The following is an 18,595-nucleotide window of genomic DNA, read 5'->3' on the forward strand; positions in this document are numbered from 1 at the left end:
TTAGACATACACACACACACACACATACATACATATTTAGTATGTATACAAGGCATACATATAGACTAACATATGTAATTATTTTTTACAACAATTTCACTGCAAACAAACGAGTAACGAGCTGCGAAATCAGACAGAGGCAGAGGCACGAGAACGAGTATATATCTAACGAGAGATCGACTACACTAAAGTACTGATGTTTATACTGACTATACAGGCATACAACATATACATATACATATATAGAACAGCTACTAAATATTTTTGTTTCCTAAACTTTAAATTTTGATTTCTTTTGCTACAATACCTGAAATTGCCATTGGCCATACCTATACACTTACATATGTGCTGACCATATAAACTTACATACATACGTACTTAACACACATATAGCTAACACATTCACATACAATCATGAATATAAGAAACATATATTTTGTATACTTACATTTTATTTAATAATATCATATTGAGAAAATTAAGTATTGTGAAAATAATAAAAGAAAAATGTGCCAACTGTAGCAATCAATGCAAAGCAATTTTTGCTTCTTTGAACAAGTTCCATAACGAATATATATATATATATATATATCTGATTTCGAGAGCCGACCTTTATACGATATCTAAAGAGCCAGTGTCTTAAATATAAATATTGTAATTTGTATGTGTTTTCTTTTAATTTTTAGTTAATGCAACATTAAGTATCTTAATAAATAAATGCTAAATTAAAAACAATTGCTGCTGCTGAATTCTTGAAATTTTCTGTATACTTTGGTTTTTTAATAAATAAAATCGTTTGACTTTACAAATAGCGAAACAAGACTTATCAAATGCATGTTTGTATATTTTTTGGAGACAGTGTTGAGTGTTGCTGGGGGAGGAAGAGACACATAATTTCTGTATAACTAAGCGACATTTTTAATATAAATCGTTTTGCTTAAACACTAAAGTTATGGAAAAACTAATGCAGCAGAGCAGAGCTGATCAGCAGACCGAACCACAAGCAGCCAAAGCCAAAGCCAAAGCGTTGAAAGCTGCTCTGCGCCGACGACTTGGAGCTCTCCGCAGCCAACTCATCCAGTGAATGATCGCCCAGCACAACTTTTACATGATTGAACACCTTCTGTGGCAGCACCTGACAAGAATATTGACCAGCGCTCTGTGGACTTGACTGCAATATAGTCAACTCGTAGCTGCTGGGATTCAGACTGAAGTTGGGCAAGACCACGCTGTTGCCATTGGTTATGATCTTGTCGTTCTGATACCAGAGCACCACATTTTCTAAAGAGTTATAGAACACATTAGTTAAAGTAGTGCGCTACTTTAATTTGTTTGTATATTTACGTTTGGTAATTTTTAAATCGCACTTGAGCACCACATTCTGGCCTAGAATACCAGTGACGGTGACGCTGCTATTCTGTTGTTCCATGGGCACCATCGAGGCCTTGGCTATGCTGGAGGGCTTGGTTTGTTGACCTGTACTACTTTGATCGTCCGTATCCGAATAATCGTATTCGGCATCATTCACCATCTCATCATCATCTGCTGGTGCTGGCAGAGCGTGCGCTGTAAGCAACAAATGCATAATATTTTATTACATTTTTATGTTTATTGAAGTTAGTTATAAAAAAATGTAATAGATAAGTTTTATGACATAATTGAGCAGTCCACCTTAATCAAGTAATAACCTTGAAAGTTTTTTTCCTTGCAAGATTTTATGACCGGAACATCTAAAGTTTTACGAGCTGCTTTAATCTGCATGCGCATCTATTAAGAATATATATAAATATTGTGGTTACACTAGAACAATAAAAAGCGCTTTTGTTTATAATTATGTATGGCTGTTGATGTGGGTGGCTCTGTGTTTGTGTGTATGTGGGAGGTGTAGCGCACATTTCCTGCATGCTAATCACTTTGTATATTCAATTAAATTGAAAACTGATACTGCTAACGTCAATAAAGTGTGCTCTGCTTATTAAAGCAAAAATTATATTAGAGCAATAATTCATAGCCTTTGCTTTGTTAATTTGGCTTATATTTTGCAAATTTCCACATTTTCATTTAGGCAGTGCATACTGTACTTTACACATGTTGATTTTTAGCATAAATAGCTGCAGCTCATCAATGAGCTTAATGTGCGCTCGTGTTTGTTTTAGAAGATTTCGCAGCTCATCATAATAACCATTACAGCTGCCACATCCGATACACACACACACACATACTATTGTTTTGCATGTGTGTGCGTGTGTGTGACAGGAGCGCCGGCTGCATTAATGAATGGGTTAAGGCAATTCGCATGTTGCTTTTCCCTTTTTCATAATTTTACTAGCACTTTACACACATACATACTTACATAGTAACGTACTTGTATATATGTTTGTCTGTCTGTCTGTATTTTGTCAAAGTCGTATTAAAACATTTCACGGAAATGGGGTCACATGAAAATTGGGTGCACGGGCCCATGCCAAAGAACGCGAGAAATTAAAATAAGCGAATGAAAATAAAAAAGAGAAAACACAGCTACTCCCTCGCGGCCGCCGCCTCACTTACCCTCCTTAACGTGTGTGTGTGTCGGTCTGGCGATCGCCGCACCCACATGTATGCATGCGTATGTCAGTCTGCGTATTTCCTGGGTAAGCGAGGGGAGCGCGACGTTGTCGGGGGTGGAGGTGTCGGCTAATGCTGTCAGCATTACCGCCGCTGGCTACGGCTTTCAATGCGCGCTGCTACTTTGTTTTCGTGGTGTCAACAGTGGACACAAAAATCGAAAAAAAATAAAACATTTCACAACAATGTCCATTTTCAGCTTGCCAACTGCACTACGCAGCCAAAACAGAGAGAGACAGAGCGCGAAAGAGAGTGAAAAGAGCGCAGCAGACAGAACGTCGGCAGCGCAGCAAGCAGCGATCTGTATGCATGCTTGTCTGCTGATTGTGAAAAAAGTATTTAAAATTGAAATTTAAATTTTTGTGTGCTTTTAGCCATTTTGTTTTTGTTTTTTTATCTGTCATACGTTTTGTTGCAATGGCTTTTTATTTTAATTGTATTGCACATGTCAGTTTTGTCGCTTGTGGTTATTGTTATTTGTAGCCTGCTCAGCGTTGCGTTGCGTGCTGAAACTGTAACTTGCCATAAAGTTTGCCCAGTCACAACTCGTAAAAGTTAGGCAAGCATGACTGCAGCAATGCCCTGCACGTAAGCTAGACTCGATCAAAGCTTCATTTCAAAGCTAATATGCCGACACTGTGCAATTTATGGGCGAGCACTCTCTCTCTTTTGACTGCGCTCGCAGAGCTTGACAATTAACTGTGCTTTGCTCAGATGCGTTGAGCTCATTGCAAAACTTTTTACAGGGTGCAAACAATAAAACGAATGACTTAAATTTCAACAGCTAAGACAGGAGGCACATGTGACAGAATGTGGGTGATTGAACTGAAGCAACATAACAATAACAATAACAACAACAACAGCATATGGCAAGTTCTTCATTAAATGCTCTGTAATTTGTGCGTTGCTGCATTCCTTTTGGACACATCTTGACCCTTTGCGAGTTCAGTTTGTCATTAACTTGGGCCATTAAATCGAAAAGAGAATAACAAAACCATTCCTGGAAAAAAGCCAATGAACCAGGAATACAACGCACTGAGTGTTGAGCTAAACAAACTTGCCACAAATATACAACAAATAAATGAAAATAAATATTCATTTATTTATACAAGCTACTGCGGATATGGCAACTCGAAGATACAAAACGGAAATCAGAAAACTTGTATGATCCATGTTACAATTTTAAAGCTACCAAAAAAGAGAAAATGCAGCATGTACTTATGTTGAAAAGATTTTTATAGTCATGTTCGCCCTAGCTTAAGATAATAATTGTTTATTGTGTTGCTTTTGTTGTTTTAGCTTTTTTCCCCGGCTTTAATTGGTACTCAGAATTAGGCCAAAAACAATTTATCACAAACGCACACAATGATGCCGAAACAGACAACAAAATATAGTTCTGTGAGCTAATAACCCCACGGCGTTGACCATTGGGTAGTCATGCTACCAAAAAAAAAAATATAAACCCTATTCGAAACCTAACATTAGCATTGTGCGCAGTCACTGGAGTCATCCAACTGCAGCAGTTTTACTACCTGTATATGATAAGCCGCGAGTGCTGCAGCTCTCTGATCTTTGATCTCCTGTCTGTCTAACTAACTGTATGTATGGTATGTTTGCCTCTCTGTCTGTTTGTCTGTCTGCCTGTCTGTTTGTGTATTTTTCAGGTAATCTACGTGACTGTGAACTGACCCTGGGATGGGATGCAGCCCCCAGTGCAACGCTGCTGATGGTTATACGAGCCGAAAATTATGCTGTCTCTTGTGTGGCTTGGATAGAGACATGAAGCGAAGCGTATAATGATAATGGCATTTCGGTTTCCTTCGAATGCGATCAGGTTACGTCCCAAAGGGATGGGCGAGCAGCAATCCCAATCGTTCTCTCTCTCTTTCACCCTGGCAATGCACTTTAGCCAAAAGGCAGATGTGCAGACTTTCCATTGACAAATAACCCACACACACACACACACACACACAGATGCATTGCAACTAAAAATTCGCATTCAATTAGAGTTTGGCAATGGCCGCGTGTCCTGCGCTCGTTTCAAGGGATTGAGTCCTGACAGCTGTGGCCGCTGCTGTTCGCATTTAATTGTCATGCAAATCCAAAATAATTTACCAATAAGTGCATTGAGTACAATTTATGGCCACATATACTACAAAGTTGAGCTATAATCGATTCTCAATTGAAACCCATGCTGGCTGATCAAGTGGCCAACAACAAATGCAAATGAAAGTACACCGAGGCAGCGGCTATGGCAATGGCTACTCATAAATTATAAAGCTATTCATATACATTATTTACATCTATGCACTTACATTTAGTTGTGCAGCCAAATATGCTATATTACTGCTGTATATATGTAAATATATAAGCACTACACTGATTTCATTTACATACACGCTTAGCTGAAGCACAGTGGGTCAAATACGCATATATTACTCAAACTATTCGCATACAATTTTTACTATTTGTTAAATTTAAGTTTGTTTTTATGCTGTTTCAATATTATTTAATTAAATTTTAATGCTGCATTTATTTCATTTAATGCATGTTTATTTGTATACATTAAAATTTAAGATTTATTATATTAGCAATATTCTATAATTATTTTTTTTAATATTTGTATTTAAAATTTATTTTTTTAATTTGCTGTGTTATTTTATTATATTTAATTTTAAATTTTATAGTTGTAATATAATTTTTTCTTGGCCATTTATTTTGTTAATTAAGCCCACTGTGCAAGTTGTCCCATTTGATTTCATTTAGGCTTTGTGCGTGCCCCGTCAGCTTTATGATCTGCGCCTCGAAACAAAATAAAAATAATTGTTGCTGGCACACAACCAATAGATATCCAAAGACATGGACAACGTTTCCCGTTTCCATTCCCAGACCCATTCCCGTTTGCCCAAAGTGCACGTGTCGGCACTTACACACACACACACACACACATGCATACAGAGTCTATCGACGACTTCGGCAAGTGCTTGGATGCGGGCACATAGCCAAAAAGCAAACATAAAATAGAAAGCACAGCAGCTACTCGATCCGATCCCGATGCTCGGCAAATCCAATAGGTCAACCCAGCAATAATAATCAGTCGGACACATTACATAGTTGCTCGTCCGCAACCCGCAAAGGGGTTGACTACGCCTAGCGCATACTAAACTGCGGCCGGCCATGGGTGGAGTCGGCAAGGGGGGAGTGCGGGAGGGGCATATGGGCTCGTGTTCCATTCAAGTGGTTGTGGTAAAGTAATTAATATGCGGCACTCCTTATATATATACAAGCAAAGAGTTTCAACTATTTGGCGCATATTCTAACATATTCTCTCTTGCTCTCTCTCTTTCTCTCTCTCTGCGACGCTCTAAGCTCTTTGGTTATTTATTGTTGCGCTTGGGGCGTTCGCTTACATGTATAAGTTATAGTCTAGGGTCTAGGTCTAGTCGACTGGTGCGATTTCCAAAGTCTCATCAATAGCGCATATTTCAAAAAAAAAAAGAAAAAAACTACAACAGTCTATAGATCAAAGGCCGCTATTAGCAGTGGCGTAGCTTGGAGGGGGAACTAAGGCTTAAATCGGCATTTTTATAACTAATTTATTTTACTCAAATTGATTGTTATCCTAAAAAACAAATCACGCTTAATTTAGCCCATTTTGATTGAAAGCCAATTAATGTCTTTTAATTCAATTTATGCGAAAGAAAAAGAGCCATAAAATTGAAAGTTTATCACGAACAATAGCTTAACAATATAACTGTACAGCATAATTAAATGCTACAATTTATGATAAAAAATACTTTCATTGCATTATTGTTCGTTCAGCGGCTTCTGCTGCAGCTGAATCACCAGCAACAGCAACAGCAACAGCAACATGATGAAGAGTACTTCATTATCATTATGATCAAAGCGATTAATTTTTATGTATTAATGTGGCACAGTTTGTATGTATACAAGCAACTATATATACGTGCTTTAAACTGAGCATTGGAACACATGCTCAAATAATAATACCCGCGCCTTTGACTGCTGCTGCTGCTGCTGTTGTTGCTGCCCCACTTGAGTGCGCAGCGAGTTGAGTCGAGTCGAGTCTCGAGCTCGCAACCCGCACCCAAAGTGGCAGCTAAGCGGCAAGAGGCAAGCGGCAGCCGCCAATTCGCCAGCGCTGTTAAGTAAATTGATTCTTTAATTGTTGAGAATTGGTTACGAGTTTGTTTGCCCCAACCCACAGTGCCCCCATCGTCTGTGTTGCAGTCGAAACAGGCATGCAACATACGAGTAGAGCGGCTTATATAAAGACCGAAGCAAACTTGTAACTCAACTATGTACATATGTATGCCATGTATATAGCTTTAGTTCAACACAAATTCCAACAACAACAACGACTGCAACTGCAACGAGTCTGCGGCATGACTCAGAGATTCCAAAATAAATAAACATGTAGCATATGCAAATGCCAAAGAATTATGCAAAATGCAGACGCAGCTCGCTGATCTTCTTCCCTCGATTCGGCTCAAAACGCTGCGATTGTTGAAATTTAATGCCGATCGCGACCGTAGGGCAAACAAATATGCGGAGATAACGGAGGTAACGTTACTAATGCGGCATGTTGCATCGCTTGCAGTTTGTTTACCTGTGTGCATTATATTCAAACCATGTGTGAAAATGCATTTTCCTTAATGTTATCGTGACAAGCAAAGATTTTTAAAGAAAGAGTTTTGAAGATCTTGGCTTGGTTATTAAAATGGGAATTTTTAAATATTTTGAGCTTAAGATAAAATCTGTAAATTTATAAAGTAAATCAAATTGATTAGGCTCTGATTTATTTTAATCTTTCATTGTGCTTGTTGGAGCTTTTGCTATTTTTAATAATATTTCATTTCAAATGATCATTTATTTTAATAAAATTTTAAAGTATTTATTTTATTTATTTTCTTTTTTAGTATACTTTAAAGCTTTGCACATTTATTTTAATTTAATTTTACATTGTTTATTTTTTAATATATTTTGAAGCTTTGATCTTTTGTTTCAATTAAATTTTACTATGTAGTCAAATTTCAATTCAATTTTACTTTGTAATACTTTATAGTAATATTTTTTTCAGTGCATGATCATATGCATACAATAAGCAATTGTAAAAAAAACACATTTATTTTCTTTTGAAACAATATGCCTATTGAACTATGGCACTCCCTCTCTCTTCTCGAACTGGGATTGGGACAAAACCCAATCAAAGCGATTGCAATCGCATTGTTTATGGACAAAAAGGGTTTCCAAGGCTTTAGGCGTTTTAAGGGTTAGGAGTTACGGTTTATTTAGGTAGCGCTAATGGCGCTCCCCCCTTTCCAAGCAAAAACATGCAGAGAGATTCTCACGCTGCTTCGGCGACACGCTTGCCAACAGCTGATGAGGAGCAGCCCAGGGGGGAGCTGCGGTGTGTTAAGATTCGCACTCGCTTTTGTTACCTGGATCGTGATGGTTCGATGCCTGGTTATTGTTGTTTTTGTTGTTGTTTTGCATCTTGTTGCTCATTTCCTTTTGGTTGTTGTTACTGTTGCCGCCTATTAGGCACCTATGGAATAATTAATAGCGTAACCGATACCGCAGCTCAGCCCATCGCAGCGATCGGCGCTTGTGTATTTTGCATTACAAAATTGGCGTATTCGCTTCCTATTGAGTGAATGAGTGAGTGAGCGCATGAGGGAGTGCTCGGCTTTATTGATCGTGATAAATAACTGCATTAATGTGACAGCTTTCGCCCATAAATTAACAATTTTAACTGTTTGCTTAAAATGCATTGCGAAAAACACTCGTTGTGTAGCTATGAGTTGAGTTGAGTTGATTCGAGTCGGGTTGAGCAACAGCTTATAGATGCAGCTGATTAACCTTTAGTCACGGAAACTTGTTTTCGCATTTTTTATTTGCCAATCTTTAAGGCCAGACAGCTGTCAACAGTGATGTATTCGTTAGTTCGTTCCTCAGCATATTTGAGATTCTTTGAACATGAAAACGAATTAATCTTAGATCTAACAGCAGAAATATTTGCTTCATTCTTTACAAATCTCTAAAGAATGTTTGGGGCGGAAAGAAAGTGAGCATATCAATAATAGTATTTAAATGATTCACTCGCATGATTCATCTAATTTCATTAAAGATTTTAATGACTTATTTTATTGTTTGACAATTTTACGTCAATTATGATTCAGCATGCAAAATACCTCAAGCAATTTTCGTAGTATGACGAGTCGGATTTATTTCAAAATTTGCATATTTGAATCAGCTTTTTATCACTGTATGCTATTTTTAGCAGCTTTAGCTAGTAATCCAGCATGACTGAATGCACATACATTTTCCAAAAAAGATTTTTCAGTCAGAGTCTGTGACGGCAAAAGTTCAATTTGGTATGCCCAATGAGGCATATGTAGGTCAAAACATTGTTGCTCGGCACATTCCACAAAAAACATTTCGATTTAGACTAGACAGTCGTGCATGCTTGTGAATCTGAATCTGATGCATTATAGATTAAGTCAGTTCAAAGGGTCTCTGCCCAATAAGCACAGAGATTAGATTCAAAGCTTCTCAAGTGTCTTACATCAACTTATTTCCGCTGCACTTACTATATATATAGTTTATAAATCAGGCGATCTTAACTTACCCAGACAACAACTGATGAAAAGCAGTGCAGCTATGCTTAAGGTTTTGTTTAATTTGTTGGACAGCATTTTTAATGTGTTGTCGCTCTTAACTGTGCAGCACTCGATACGATACGATTATGATAATGAGTTGAGTACTGGTCCCAAACTGTCGCCTCGTATACAAATTGGTGTCACACGTTCTTCGCTGATCGCTTGTTCAACGACTTGTTTATTATTCTTACGATTTTCCGAACAAAAAATTAATGCCGAGTAATTAAGTTTTGGTTGTGTCCCAGTTTTGCTTTCAGCCTATATTCAGCACTTTTTCGTAGCTCTTTTGGGCTTTAAGTATGTGTGTAATTACGTTTATTATGCTTAACGCTTTCACTCGAGCACTTACACTGCACTTTTGTCACAGCATAAGCAAACTGAGAATTCTGGAAGAATTATATACTTTAGTACTTCTAAACGTTAACCGTTAACAATAACCAACTTGAACTGATCGTTTGATTGCACTAACGAACTGTCTTTGTGGGGGCGCGAATTTATGAAATAAGTTTTCCAAATAAACACTCGGCAGGTTTCGGCTCTCGGCTAACAAACTCACGCACACACCAATCGAACTGGTCGAGACGAGCGCACAATAACAAATGAGCACAAGAGCGTGAGACGCCAGTGTAATGTGCGTTGGCTTCGCTTAGGTGGGCAAAGCAAAGAGCTGCGTCTAAAGAGAATGCAGGAAATGAAGAGAGAGAGTGTCAAATGCTTTTCTGCAGGCGCATTTGAAAATTGAAAATAAACGTATTTTAGGCGTTGCTGTTTATTACAACTGTAAAATATTAAAAGCTTTAACGCGTATTTATTTACATTTGGATTTATGCATTGTTTGCTTTAAATACATAATTATGTTTATCTCATTTATAAGTATTTAGGTTAAATTCAGCTCAATCAGTATTTAATTAATTTCGCATTCAACGCGCAAAATACTTTTCAGAGCATTCTTGTGCTGAATTCCAACAAATCGCCATTTTGCCATAAATTCTGGAATCGCTTCAGTTACACTGACATTCAATGTTCTGAGAATTTACAGTTGCAATTGTAAGTAGTTGGCAGTTGCAGTTGCAGTTTGTGCTGTGCATTTGCTTAATGAAATTGCGAGTTTCCCAGCAAATTTGTATGGGAAGCCCGTTGATTGCTGCGGCAACAACACTGTGATTTACTTAGGAGCAGCAGCAAAGAGACCACAGCAGCGTTGGCGGTGGCGGTGGCGGTGGCAGTGGCGCATCCTAAAGATACAGATGCAGTTGCAAGTATGTGGAAAACGAGTATGACGGCCACTGTCAAGCTACAAACATATCTTCATATGTATGTGTGCTTGTGTATCTGCAACATTTGCTGATATGTAAAAAGTTGCAGCGAGACAAACAAACAATTAAAATTAATCTACAAAGCATAAAACAAAGTGCTTATTGTAGCTCTCGCTTGCATTATGCATTTATATATATAAGTGTATGTATTTATGTTTGTATGTGCTTGTTTGTGTTGTCTTTTCTATGGGGCGAGTTATGGGGGAGCTGGTGACTGCGACTTGGACTGCTTGGGTCTGGGTGCCAAGTTTGTAAACATCCGCAAAATGCAGTTTTGGGGCGGACAGCAGCCGCAGCATCTTCTCATCTTCTGGCTGAGATTTGTGGCCGCGTTGCACATGTTCGCGCCTGCAGCTAAAGCCCCAACGTATGCATGATATTAATCAAATATTTATATTTACACGTAGACAAAGCATACACACTGTTGCTGTTGTTGTTGTTGTTGCTGCTCTCGGGGCGGCACATTCACCGCACTTTCCGAGAATTTTCTTTACAACTTTGGAAACAAATTAATCAAACAAACAACAGCGACAATTTATGTAGATATTCCTATTGTATGTGTGTTAAAAGCTAAACAACAATCAACAGAGATCTTCATCTGCGGGCCACGCAGACTCTCAGTCACACAAAGAGAGCGAGAGAGAGCGCGTGCAGTCTTGATTTTAAATAAAGAGAGCGCGCGCTTTAGCCGGCAGTTATGTCTGCAGTTAAGTTGGCAGCGCTAGCCGCTCTCTTAGTTTGTGTAGGCGTGTGTGTGTGTGAGAGTGGTTGGGGGTTGTTTGGCTACTGGCAAAAGAGCAAGCATTGCTGCATGGTGATGAATGAAACTGGATCCCATGACAATAACAACAACAGCAATTGTATGAAATTGTTGGGAATTGAAAGTGTCAGCCAATGTGCTAAAGAATTTTTTCGTCAAGCTCTCAAGCGAAATATGCGCATAAAAGTGCACTGCAAGAAATATAAAAGCACAAAAATAATTAATATAAATTATTCTTGTTACAACTTATAGCAGTGTAGTATTCGCGCTGACCTAGGCAGCATAAATATAGCACATTTGTTAGCTATATAGACTCCTAGAATGCTACAAGACTATTACGACTTGCTGCTCCATTGGGCTTGGCCTGTAATTCTGTTTTTGCTTTGGTTTGTTGCTTCATTTGCTTGTTGTGCTTTGCTGACGAATGGCAACAGGCTCTGCATACCAATTGGAAATAGAGTCAAGCGTATTTTTAGCATCCAAGAGCATAACAGAAGTTATGCGCCAATTTCCAATTGGGTGGAATGTCGCCGCCGTCGTCGTCGTTGTCGTAGCTGCAATGTGAGTCATCGTCAGCGCAACAAACACATTCGTTTTATTTCCTTTTGGTGCGCCTGTTTTTATACACTTTGACATTTTTGTAAAAAAGGAAAAGGGTTTTATGAAGTTGCTCAAATGTATGTAACAGGGAGAAGGAGCCGTGGCAGACCTTATAAAGTATATATATTCTTGATCAGCTCGACGAGCTGAGTCGATATAGACATGTCCGTCTGTCCGTCCGTCCCGTCGTCCGTCCGTCCGTCCGTTGTTGTTTGCGTGTTCATCAGCAACTATAAGAGCATATAAGGAGCACCCAAATTTTTGATGGTGTGGGTGTTCCTATATTCCAGGACACTTACGCTTTATTTTATTTTTTTCTTATTTGCCTTAATCCCCGCAAATCGAAAAAACGATATATAAGGCAGTACAAAAATCTTTTAAAATCTGATATAACACAAATATTGCTATAGGTATGTTTTTTGCACCGAAAATTCAGAACGATCGTATAAAAACTAGGAATTATTGGCACATTTCAATTTTAAATGTAGACAGCGGGTTGACGTGCTGACGCGCCATACAACGTCGCTGGCCCGACGCAGCGGCGCCGTCGCTGCATGGCGCTTCATCGGAAAACGAGAGCTGTGACGCGTTAGCTGTTTTGTGTTTATGTGTTTGTGAGTGCGACTTTAAAAAAGCCTTTTGTTTTAATTCTATATTATCTTTCCAAAATGAACTCTTTCTTTCTTGTCTACAAAATGTTGATGTTTCCCAGGTGTTGTATTCTATGTCCTACGCGTTCGTTGTAGCATGTGCAAAAAAGAAAAAAACGAAGCAGCAGCAGAGCAGCGCAGCCCCCCACGCAAAGTTCAGTGTCTCAGTGTCGCTCAGCGTGAACGGGTTTTTTCGCTCCAAAGCGCTAAATTTACACAAAAACAGAAACAGAAACTAAAGCAAACGCGCAACGATAACAGCAGCAGCAGCAGCAGTTGCATTGCAATAAAAGTGAAAAGGATTTTAATTTGGCGTATTTCTACAGACAAAACATGTTGAGGCAAAGACATCTCTTGCTGCTGGCATTTATCGTTGGATCTTTGCAGCTGCCAGGTAAATAAGCTGAAAGAGCAAAGAGCAGTAAAGAGTAAAGAGCATCAAATTCAAATTGGAAATTCCATTCGAACGCGCGCGCGCTGCTCAAAAGTCTGTTTTATGTTTGCCCAAGTTAATATTTTATTTTTTTTTTATTATTTTTTTTTTTGCTTATTTATAGCCAGCAGTTTTGGCATTCATATTTTTGCTTTTATGAGTGATTTTCAGTTTTGCTAATTGCTGACATTTCAAACTATTCCATATAGACAGCATCTTTTGTAGGCGTTGCTCTGGGCCATTAGCTATCAGTTGAAATGGCTTTTTTTATCTGTTTTGTTTTCAAGTCTGCTGCTCTGCTTTGATTAACAATTAACATGCCAGGCAAATTGAATTGATACATTTTATAGTTCATCAATCATGCGTCATGCCAATTGAAATTGATGTGCTGCTCAACAAGAAAATCTGCGCTGCTGCTGCATTGCCAAAGGAGCTTAGAGCTTAGCCTTAGAGCCTTCGAATTATATAATCTCAAGATTATAGGCATGTGTGCTCTCAAGAAAAAGTGCCGCACGACATAAGCTCAACTGCATACATATAAATAAATATATATATATATATATATATGTATTCATGTATAGGCAACACAAAATGTGCTGATTGTGCAACGCGGCAAAGAAATCGATGCAGCGCTTCTGCTACCATCCCAGTTCCAGTCCCAGTGCATTGCTCTGGCACTGCTTTTAAGCAATTGCTATAAAATATTCAACTTTGAAATCCAGGCGATGCATTAAAGCGTGTGCAATTTGTAGGCGAAAGTGGGTGGTGGTAATAACTTGGCTTATGAGTTATGCACGCACTTAAAAATATGCTCAAGTGCTAATACATTTAAAGCTATAAACTATAAATGATTTACGCATAATTGGCTTAGGCAAATATTGCTTAAATGTAAACTTTTAAAGTGTCTAGTTTTTATTTCTTCATTAAGCAGGTACCCGCCATAAATTGAAATTTATGAGCTGTTGAACAGAATAAATATTTATGTACGCTAGTTAAATTTTCGCCAATGTTTATAGCTGCCGCACGACATAAAATAAAATAATACTCCACAGCATGCTGATCACGTATCTATATATACATATATATGTGTATGTATGAACGCATGTAAATTGTTAATAAAGTCTTTTTGGGCACTTGCTGCAATTGAATAGACAAATTAGCCGCATGACAGTTACTCATGTACTCTCTCATTTGTGATACAGCAATGAGCGCATTGTTAAAAATATCGAAATGATTAAAGTGACTTTGAATAATTAAGCAACTGGGAGCCGAAACGGTTAAATGACTCCCCATATGCTCTTACATGTTAATTAAATGAATTCAACAACATGTGCATATAGACAGAAGATACATCAAGTGGAGTTGACTACAAAATACAGAGGAAGAAAGTAAAAAAAAGTGAAAAATAGTAGTAACGAACTTTTAGCTTAAATTTGTTATTAAAAGCAACTATTAAGATTAATCTTGTGCAATTTATGTTTCAATTATTCATACAGTCCAAAATATAAATGTAAGCTAAGCAATATTTATGACAAATTTTCTTGCACTGTAGCTATTTATTAAATTAACTTTAGCGTAAACAAAACTTGTTGATAGATTGCATTTTACCCAGCCTATATCTATTTTAAAAAGCACTTAAATTACTTTAATATGTAGCTATACATTTTATGCCACAAGTGCTTTAAGTATCTTGCAGATACAAAACTATCTGCTTGCTGCGTCTGACTAATTCCCAAGCAGCTGACCTAAATATATTTTGACACACGTTCTTATTTTTTTCCAATATTCCTTAAGTGTGAATAAAACGAATTAATAACTTGCTGCACGCTGTGCTTAAGTGAGGGAGATAGCGAATGAGCGAGAGCGAGAGAGCGAGATGGTGTCTCCAAGCATGTGTGCCAATTTCAGAGCCAGAGCCGAACAATGGAACTAAAAGTGCAAATGACGCAAGCCAGGCGAACACAACAAGGAATCCTTCAGAGCCTTGACATAAATCAATATATGACATGCAAGTACTTGTGTATACGAGAAGCCCCCACCACAGGACAAAAGATATATGCGGTAGATACGGTAGCTAGTTAGTTTCCGTGTCCGAATCCCAAAAACGTTGAAGCTGCTATTCCATAAACATATAACGACCTAGCGAGGGGCGCCCTCTGTGCTGTCGTGTGAAGAATGGGCGTGGTTCGGCTGAACTGCGCCCAGTTTTCGTTATTTTTTTTTGCTGCTAATGGTTTTATGTTGTCGCTAGGTTTGGGGATACTTTTTGGGGCGGATTAGCGTTGAACACGAAAATCTGTGGAATGGTTTTCAATGCATAATTGACGCTTAATTACGCGACCCCAACAAATGAGCTGTTGACCTTGCCGCACCTTAAGCCAACTTTATGGAATTATTATTTATCGTATTTATCTTTTGCCTGCAGTAACTACTGTCGCTGATGATTATGACTACGGTGCAGACGAAACGGCATCGCCTAGCAACTTGACTATGCCCACAAGGAGCCCTACTGCCAAGAAGCCCTACTTCGAGCAGGCCAATATCACCAAATATGTGGACTCCAAGGACGGCACCGTTAAGTTGGATTGCCCAGTAAAGAATGCACGTAGGTCTTGACTCTATTAAATCATATGCAGCGCATTTTAATTTCCCTTTTTATAGCTACTACATTGGTTATACTCTGGTATCGCGAAGATCAGATGATCAGCACTGGCAATGTGACGGTCGGCAGCAACTACAGCCTGGGCAAAGACACGTCCTTGTTGGCGCCCTTACAGCTTGCAGTCAATCACAATTTCTCCTGCACAGTCCAGCCCGGCGATGTCAAGCGTTACATTATGGTAAAGCTCGGTCCACCACCCACCAGCAGCAGGAGCACCACCACCAGCACCACCCCAGCATCCGTTGAAGGCAGCGCCGCTATGAACTACTTCATCAGCAGTTTCACACTCTTGAGCTCACTGATCTGTACTTTTGTTTATGCCAATTAAAATTATATCGTCAGGGCATTTAATCCACAGCACCACCGGCACTTGTACTAGATCAAAAACAATTATGAAAAAACTTTATATAGAGTACAACAAAAGTTAACAGCATTAATTACTTGGCATTATGTTTTTGATTCTCAATTAACTGCTTGGCAAAATTAAATAGTTATATTTGATTGTTGTTTTTGTTATTGTATTATAGTTTATAAGAAATTTATGTATATATGCAACTATGTTAAAGCTTATCCGCTTACTTTACTCACTTAAGTTTTAAGTCCAGAGTTTTATATTCGATCTAGCCAAATGCGAAATTGTGCTCGAAATTCTTCATAAACTGCCTTAAAGCATATTCAGTTCTCTAGAACAAAATCAATGTCTCAAAAGCATTTTCCAAGTACTTAGCTTCAAAACTATTCCAAAAAGTAAACTTTAGTATGCGTTAATGTTTCAACAGAGCTACGTAGTAAACTTAATAGATCTTATAACACTTACTATATGCTTAAACAACTATTATGAAAAGAAAAACAAATGTACTTTAGCCAGTGTCTTAAATTTATAAAATACAGCAAAGCAACAAAGGAATATTTTTCGAGATTGTCAGACAAAAAATTGAAAATGAAAGAAATATATAGTATTTAGCTATATTGAAATTTTTGAAACAAGAAATAAACAAGAGCTTCGGTAACACAAAGACTAAGAACATGCCTAAGGGGGGGGAATGCAAAAGATTTTGGAATGCAGCATAGATTTTTGAAACTTATTTATGGTAAATGATACTTATTCCAATAGCAAAGATTTTATTAGTTTCTATGAATCCAATCAAACAATCTTCCCGAGAACTCACAAGGTAGCTGTAAGTTAGTAAACAAATTAGCAATTGTATGTATGTATATGTTGCTTATTTCAATAAAGTATATAAAGAAAAATAAATTAATTTCAATTTGTTTAAAAAATACATAAATTTTTTTCCACAGGGAATTTTTACATTTCTTTTAATTATATAAAGAAATAAATTTCAATTTGTTTACAAATATGTAAGATATATTTTTTTCCTTAGGGGAACATTTAAATTTTGACATTTATTTATGAGTTTAAATTGTTACAATTTCAAAAAAAATAATCCGACAAGTTCCATTTTTTAGCATTACTTTATTTAAATACAATCAATGCAGCGATAACGCTCAAGACTTATAAATTCAGTCTTTAAGCTGCAGTTGTGAAACCCACCCCTAGTTTCTTTGAAGGAAAAGAGAGAGAGAGAGAGAGAGAGAAATTCCATAGCGCACTCTGTTTGCTGCGCTCGACAGCTCGAATTTTGGAATAGGGGAGCGTGCCTAGAGAGGCGGTGGTAGATCCAGAGAAGAAGAAGAAGAAAACACCCGTCGCGCTACACAATGCAATCGCTTTCGTCCTTAGCGCCGCAGCGCGTTACGTTGCGTCGACCGAGCGAGTCCTGGGGCAGCTGCTTTTGTTGTTGTTGTTGCTGTGCTGCTTGTGGGTAGAAATTTCCGCAATGTGCGCATAGCATGCAAGCCATATGGGCCATTGAGTAGCATTCAAGGGTGGCGTTGGTGTTGCCTCTGAAACATGTTTTCGTTTCCTGCCGCAAACAGTCGACAACAGCGAGTCGCGCAGGACACACATTACATCTAGTCATTAACAGAAATCTGTGCTGCCATTTAAAACGTGCGTATAACACATAAATAAATAAATAAAGCAAAGGAACTAAAATTTAATTTGCTTTATACATAGATGATACCTCAAAGTGAATTTGCTGCTACGGCCGCAGTGCAAACTCAATTGGATGTGGACTACTGCGAAGAAAGTCGCTGCAATCAGCCGCAGACAGCTGTGGAGATCTATCACAGAATTCTGGAGCGCTTGCAAAGACAATCAGAACAGCACCATATGGATAAAACTGCAGATCAAATCTCAGAAGATCTACTGAAACAGATTTGGATAGCCAGCTTTACTGGCGGCAATATTTACTACGCCACTTGATATACCAAACTCAACTTGAAGCAAGCTTGCAATATAATTCTGCTTACTAAGTATTTTTTTTAACTTTTAATGTATAAAATATATAATATAAGAGCTGTTACAATACACAAATATATTTTACTATGGACTACATTTATGTTTGCAACTCATGCTCTTCGAAAAGTCAGCAGAAGTAAAACAATTCTGTTTGTTGCTTTCTAGAATTTCTAACATTTTATTATAACAGTATAGTTAAGGAGATCGTTTTAAAGTCGCGGGGAATTGGTCCAAGGTTGAGAATATTTTTTCTTCGCAGTAATAGATGTTCTGGTAGGTAGCACCCTATTCCTATTATTTTCTATTTCCTGAAATTTACTACATTGCTGGAGCTGCATTCCACATCTTGTCACATTAAATAAATGTGGTTACATATAATAACAAATGTGTTATAGTTGTTATTTCAAGTTTTAACATTATTTATAATGTTAATTGAATTGAATGTATCTTTTTTTTTAAGACTTTAAAGGCTCTAACGCTGAATAAAAATAAAAAGACCAGTAATTTCTTTCAACAGTAAAC

The 18,595-nt window shown here is 37.8% G+C and overlaps 3 protein-coding genes across 4 annotated transcripts; 2 read left to right on the forward strand and 1 right to left on the reverse strand.

Annotated features, from left to right (window-relative positions):
- Positions 1-758: 758 nt before the first annotated feature.
- Positions 759-9,861, reverse strand: LOC108596904. 2 transcript variants are annotated; one of them, XM_017983094.2, is made up of 3 exons: positions 9,260-9,861; positions 1,345-1,566; positions 759-1,281 (listed from the first exon to the last, which is right to left on the reverse strand). In XM_017983094.2, exons 1-3 carry the CDS (start codon positions 9,324-9,326, stop codon positions 962-964), a joined length of 609 nt encoding a protein of 202 aa, XP_017838583.1. In that variant the 5' UTR covers positions 9,327-9,861; the 3' UTR covers positions 759-961. The 2 variants fall into 2 exon arrangements, with proteins under 2 accessions (XP_017838583.1, XP_017838582.1); XM_017983093.1 differs by lacking the exon at positions 9,260-9,861 and adding an exon at positions 2,551-2,707.
- A 2,931-nt stretch (positions 9,862-12,792) lies between these two features.
- LOC108595285 lies at positions 12,793-16,957 on the forward strand. Its single transcript, XM_017980497.1, has 3 exons — positions 12,793-13,010; positions 15,475-15,654; positions 15,711-16,957. The coding sequence occupies exons 1-3, from the start codon at positions 12,950-12,952 to the stop codon at positions 16,037-16,039; spliced, it is 570 nt and encodes a 189-aa protein (XP_017835986.1). The 5' UTR covers positions 12,793-12,949; the 3' UTR covers positions 16,040-16,957.
- Positions 16,958-17,663: 706 nt separating this feature from the next.
- LOC108596003 (ventrally expressed gene D protein) lies at positions 17,664-18,040 on the forward strand. The gene is made up of 2 exons (XM_017981288.1): positions 17,664-17,722; positions 17,789-18,040. The coding sequence occupies exon 2, from the start codon at positions 17,789-17,791 to the stop codon at positions 18,035-18,037; it is 249 nt and encodes an 82-aa protein (XP_017836777.1). The 5' UTR covers positions 17,664-17,722; the 3' UTR covers positions 18,038-18,040.
- The last annotated feature ends 555 nt before the right edge of the window (positions 18,041-18,595 follow it).

The sequence above is a fragment of the Drosophila busckii genome, chromosome 2R (assembly GCF_011750605.1).
Source record: "Drosophila busckii strain San Diego stock center, stock number 13000-0081.31 chromosome 2R, ASM1175060v1, whole genome shotgun sequence".
NCBI lineage: Eukaryota > Metazoa > Arthropoda > Insecta > Diptera > Drosophilidae > Drosophila > Drosophila busckii.

Coding starts and splice junctions, on each gene's coding strand:
- LOC108596904 (XM_017983093.1), bottom strand. CDS start 2,692: ATGCTGACAGCATTAGCCGACACCTCCACCCCCGACAACGTCGCGCTC. Junction 1,567..2,550: donor ACACACACACGTTAAGGAGG/GTAAGTGAGGCG, acceptor TGTTGCTTACAG/CGCACGCTCTGCCAGCACCA. Junction 1,282..1,344: donor CGATTTAAAAATTACCAAAC/GTAAATATACAA, acceptor ATAACTCTTTAG/AAAATGTGGTGCTCTGGTAT.
- LOC108595285 (XM_017980497.1), top strand. CDS start 12,950: ATGTTGAGGCAAAGACATCTCTTGCTGCTGGCATTTATCGTTGGATCT. Junction 13,011..15,474: donor TGGATCTTTGCAGCTGCCAG/GTAAATAAGCTG, acceptor TTTTGCCTGCAG/TAACTACTGTCGCTGATGAT. Junction 15,655..15,710: donor TTGCCCAGTAAAGAATGCAC/GTAGGTCTTGAC, acceptor CCCTTTTTATAG/CTACTACATTGGTTATACTC.
- LOC108596003 (XM_017981288.1), top strand. CDS start 17,789: ATGATACCTCAAAGTGAATTTGCTGCTACGGCCGCAGTGCAAACTCAA.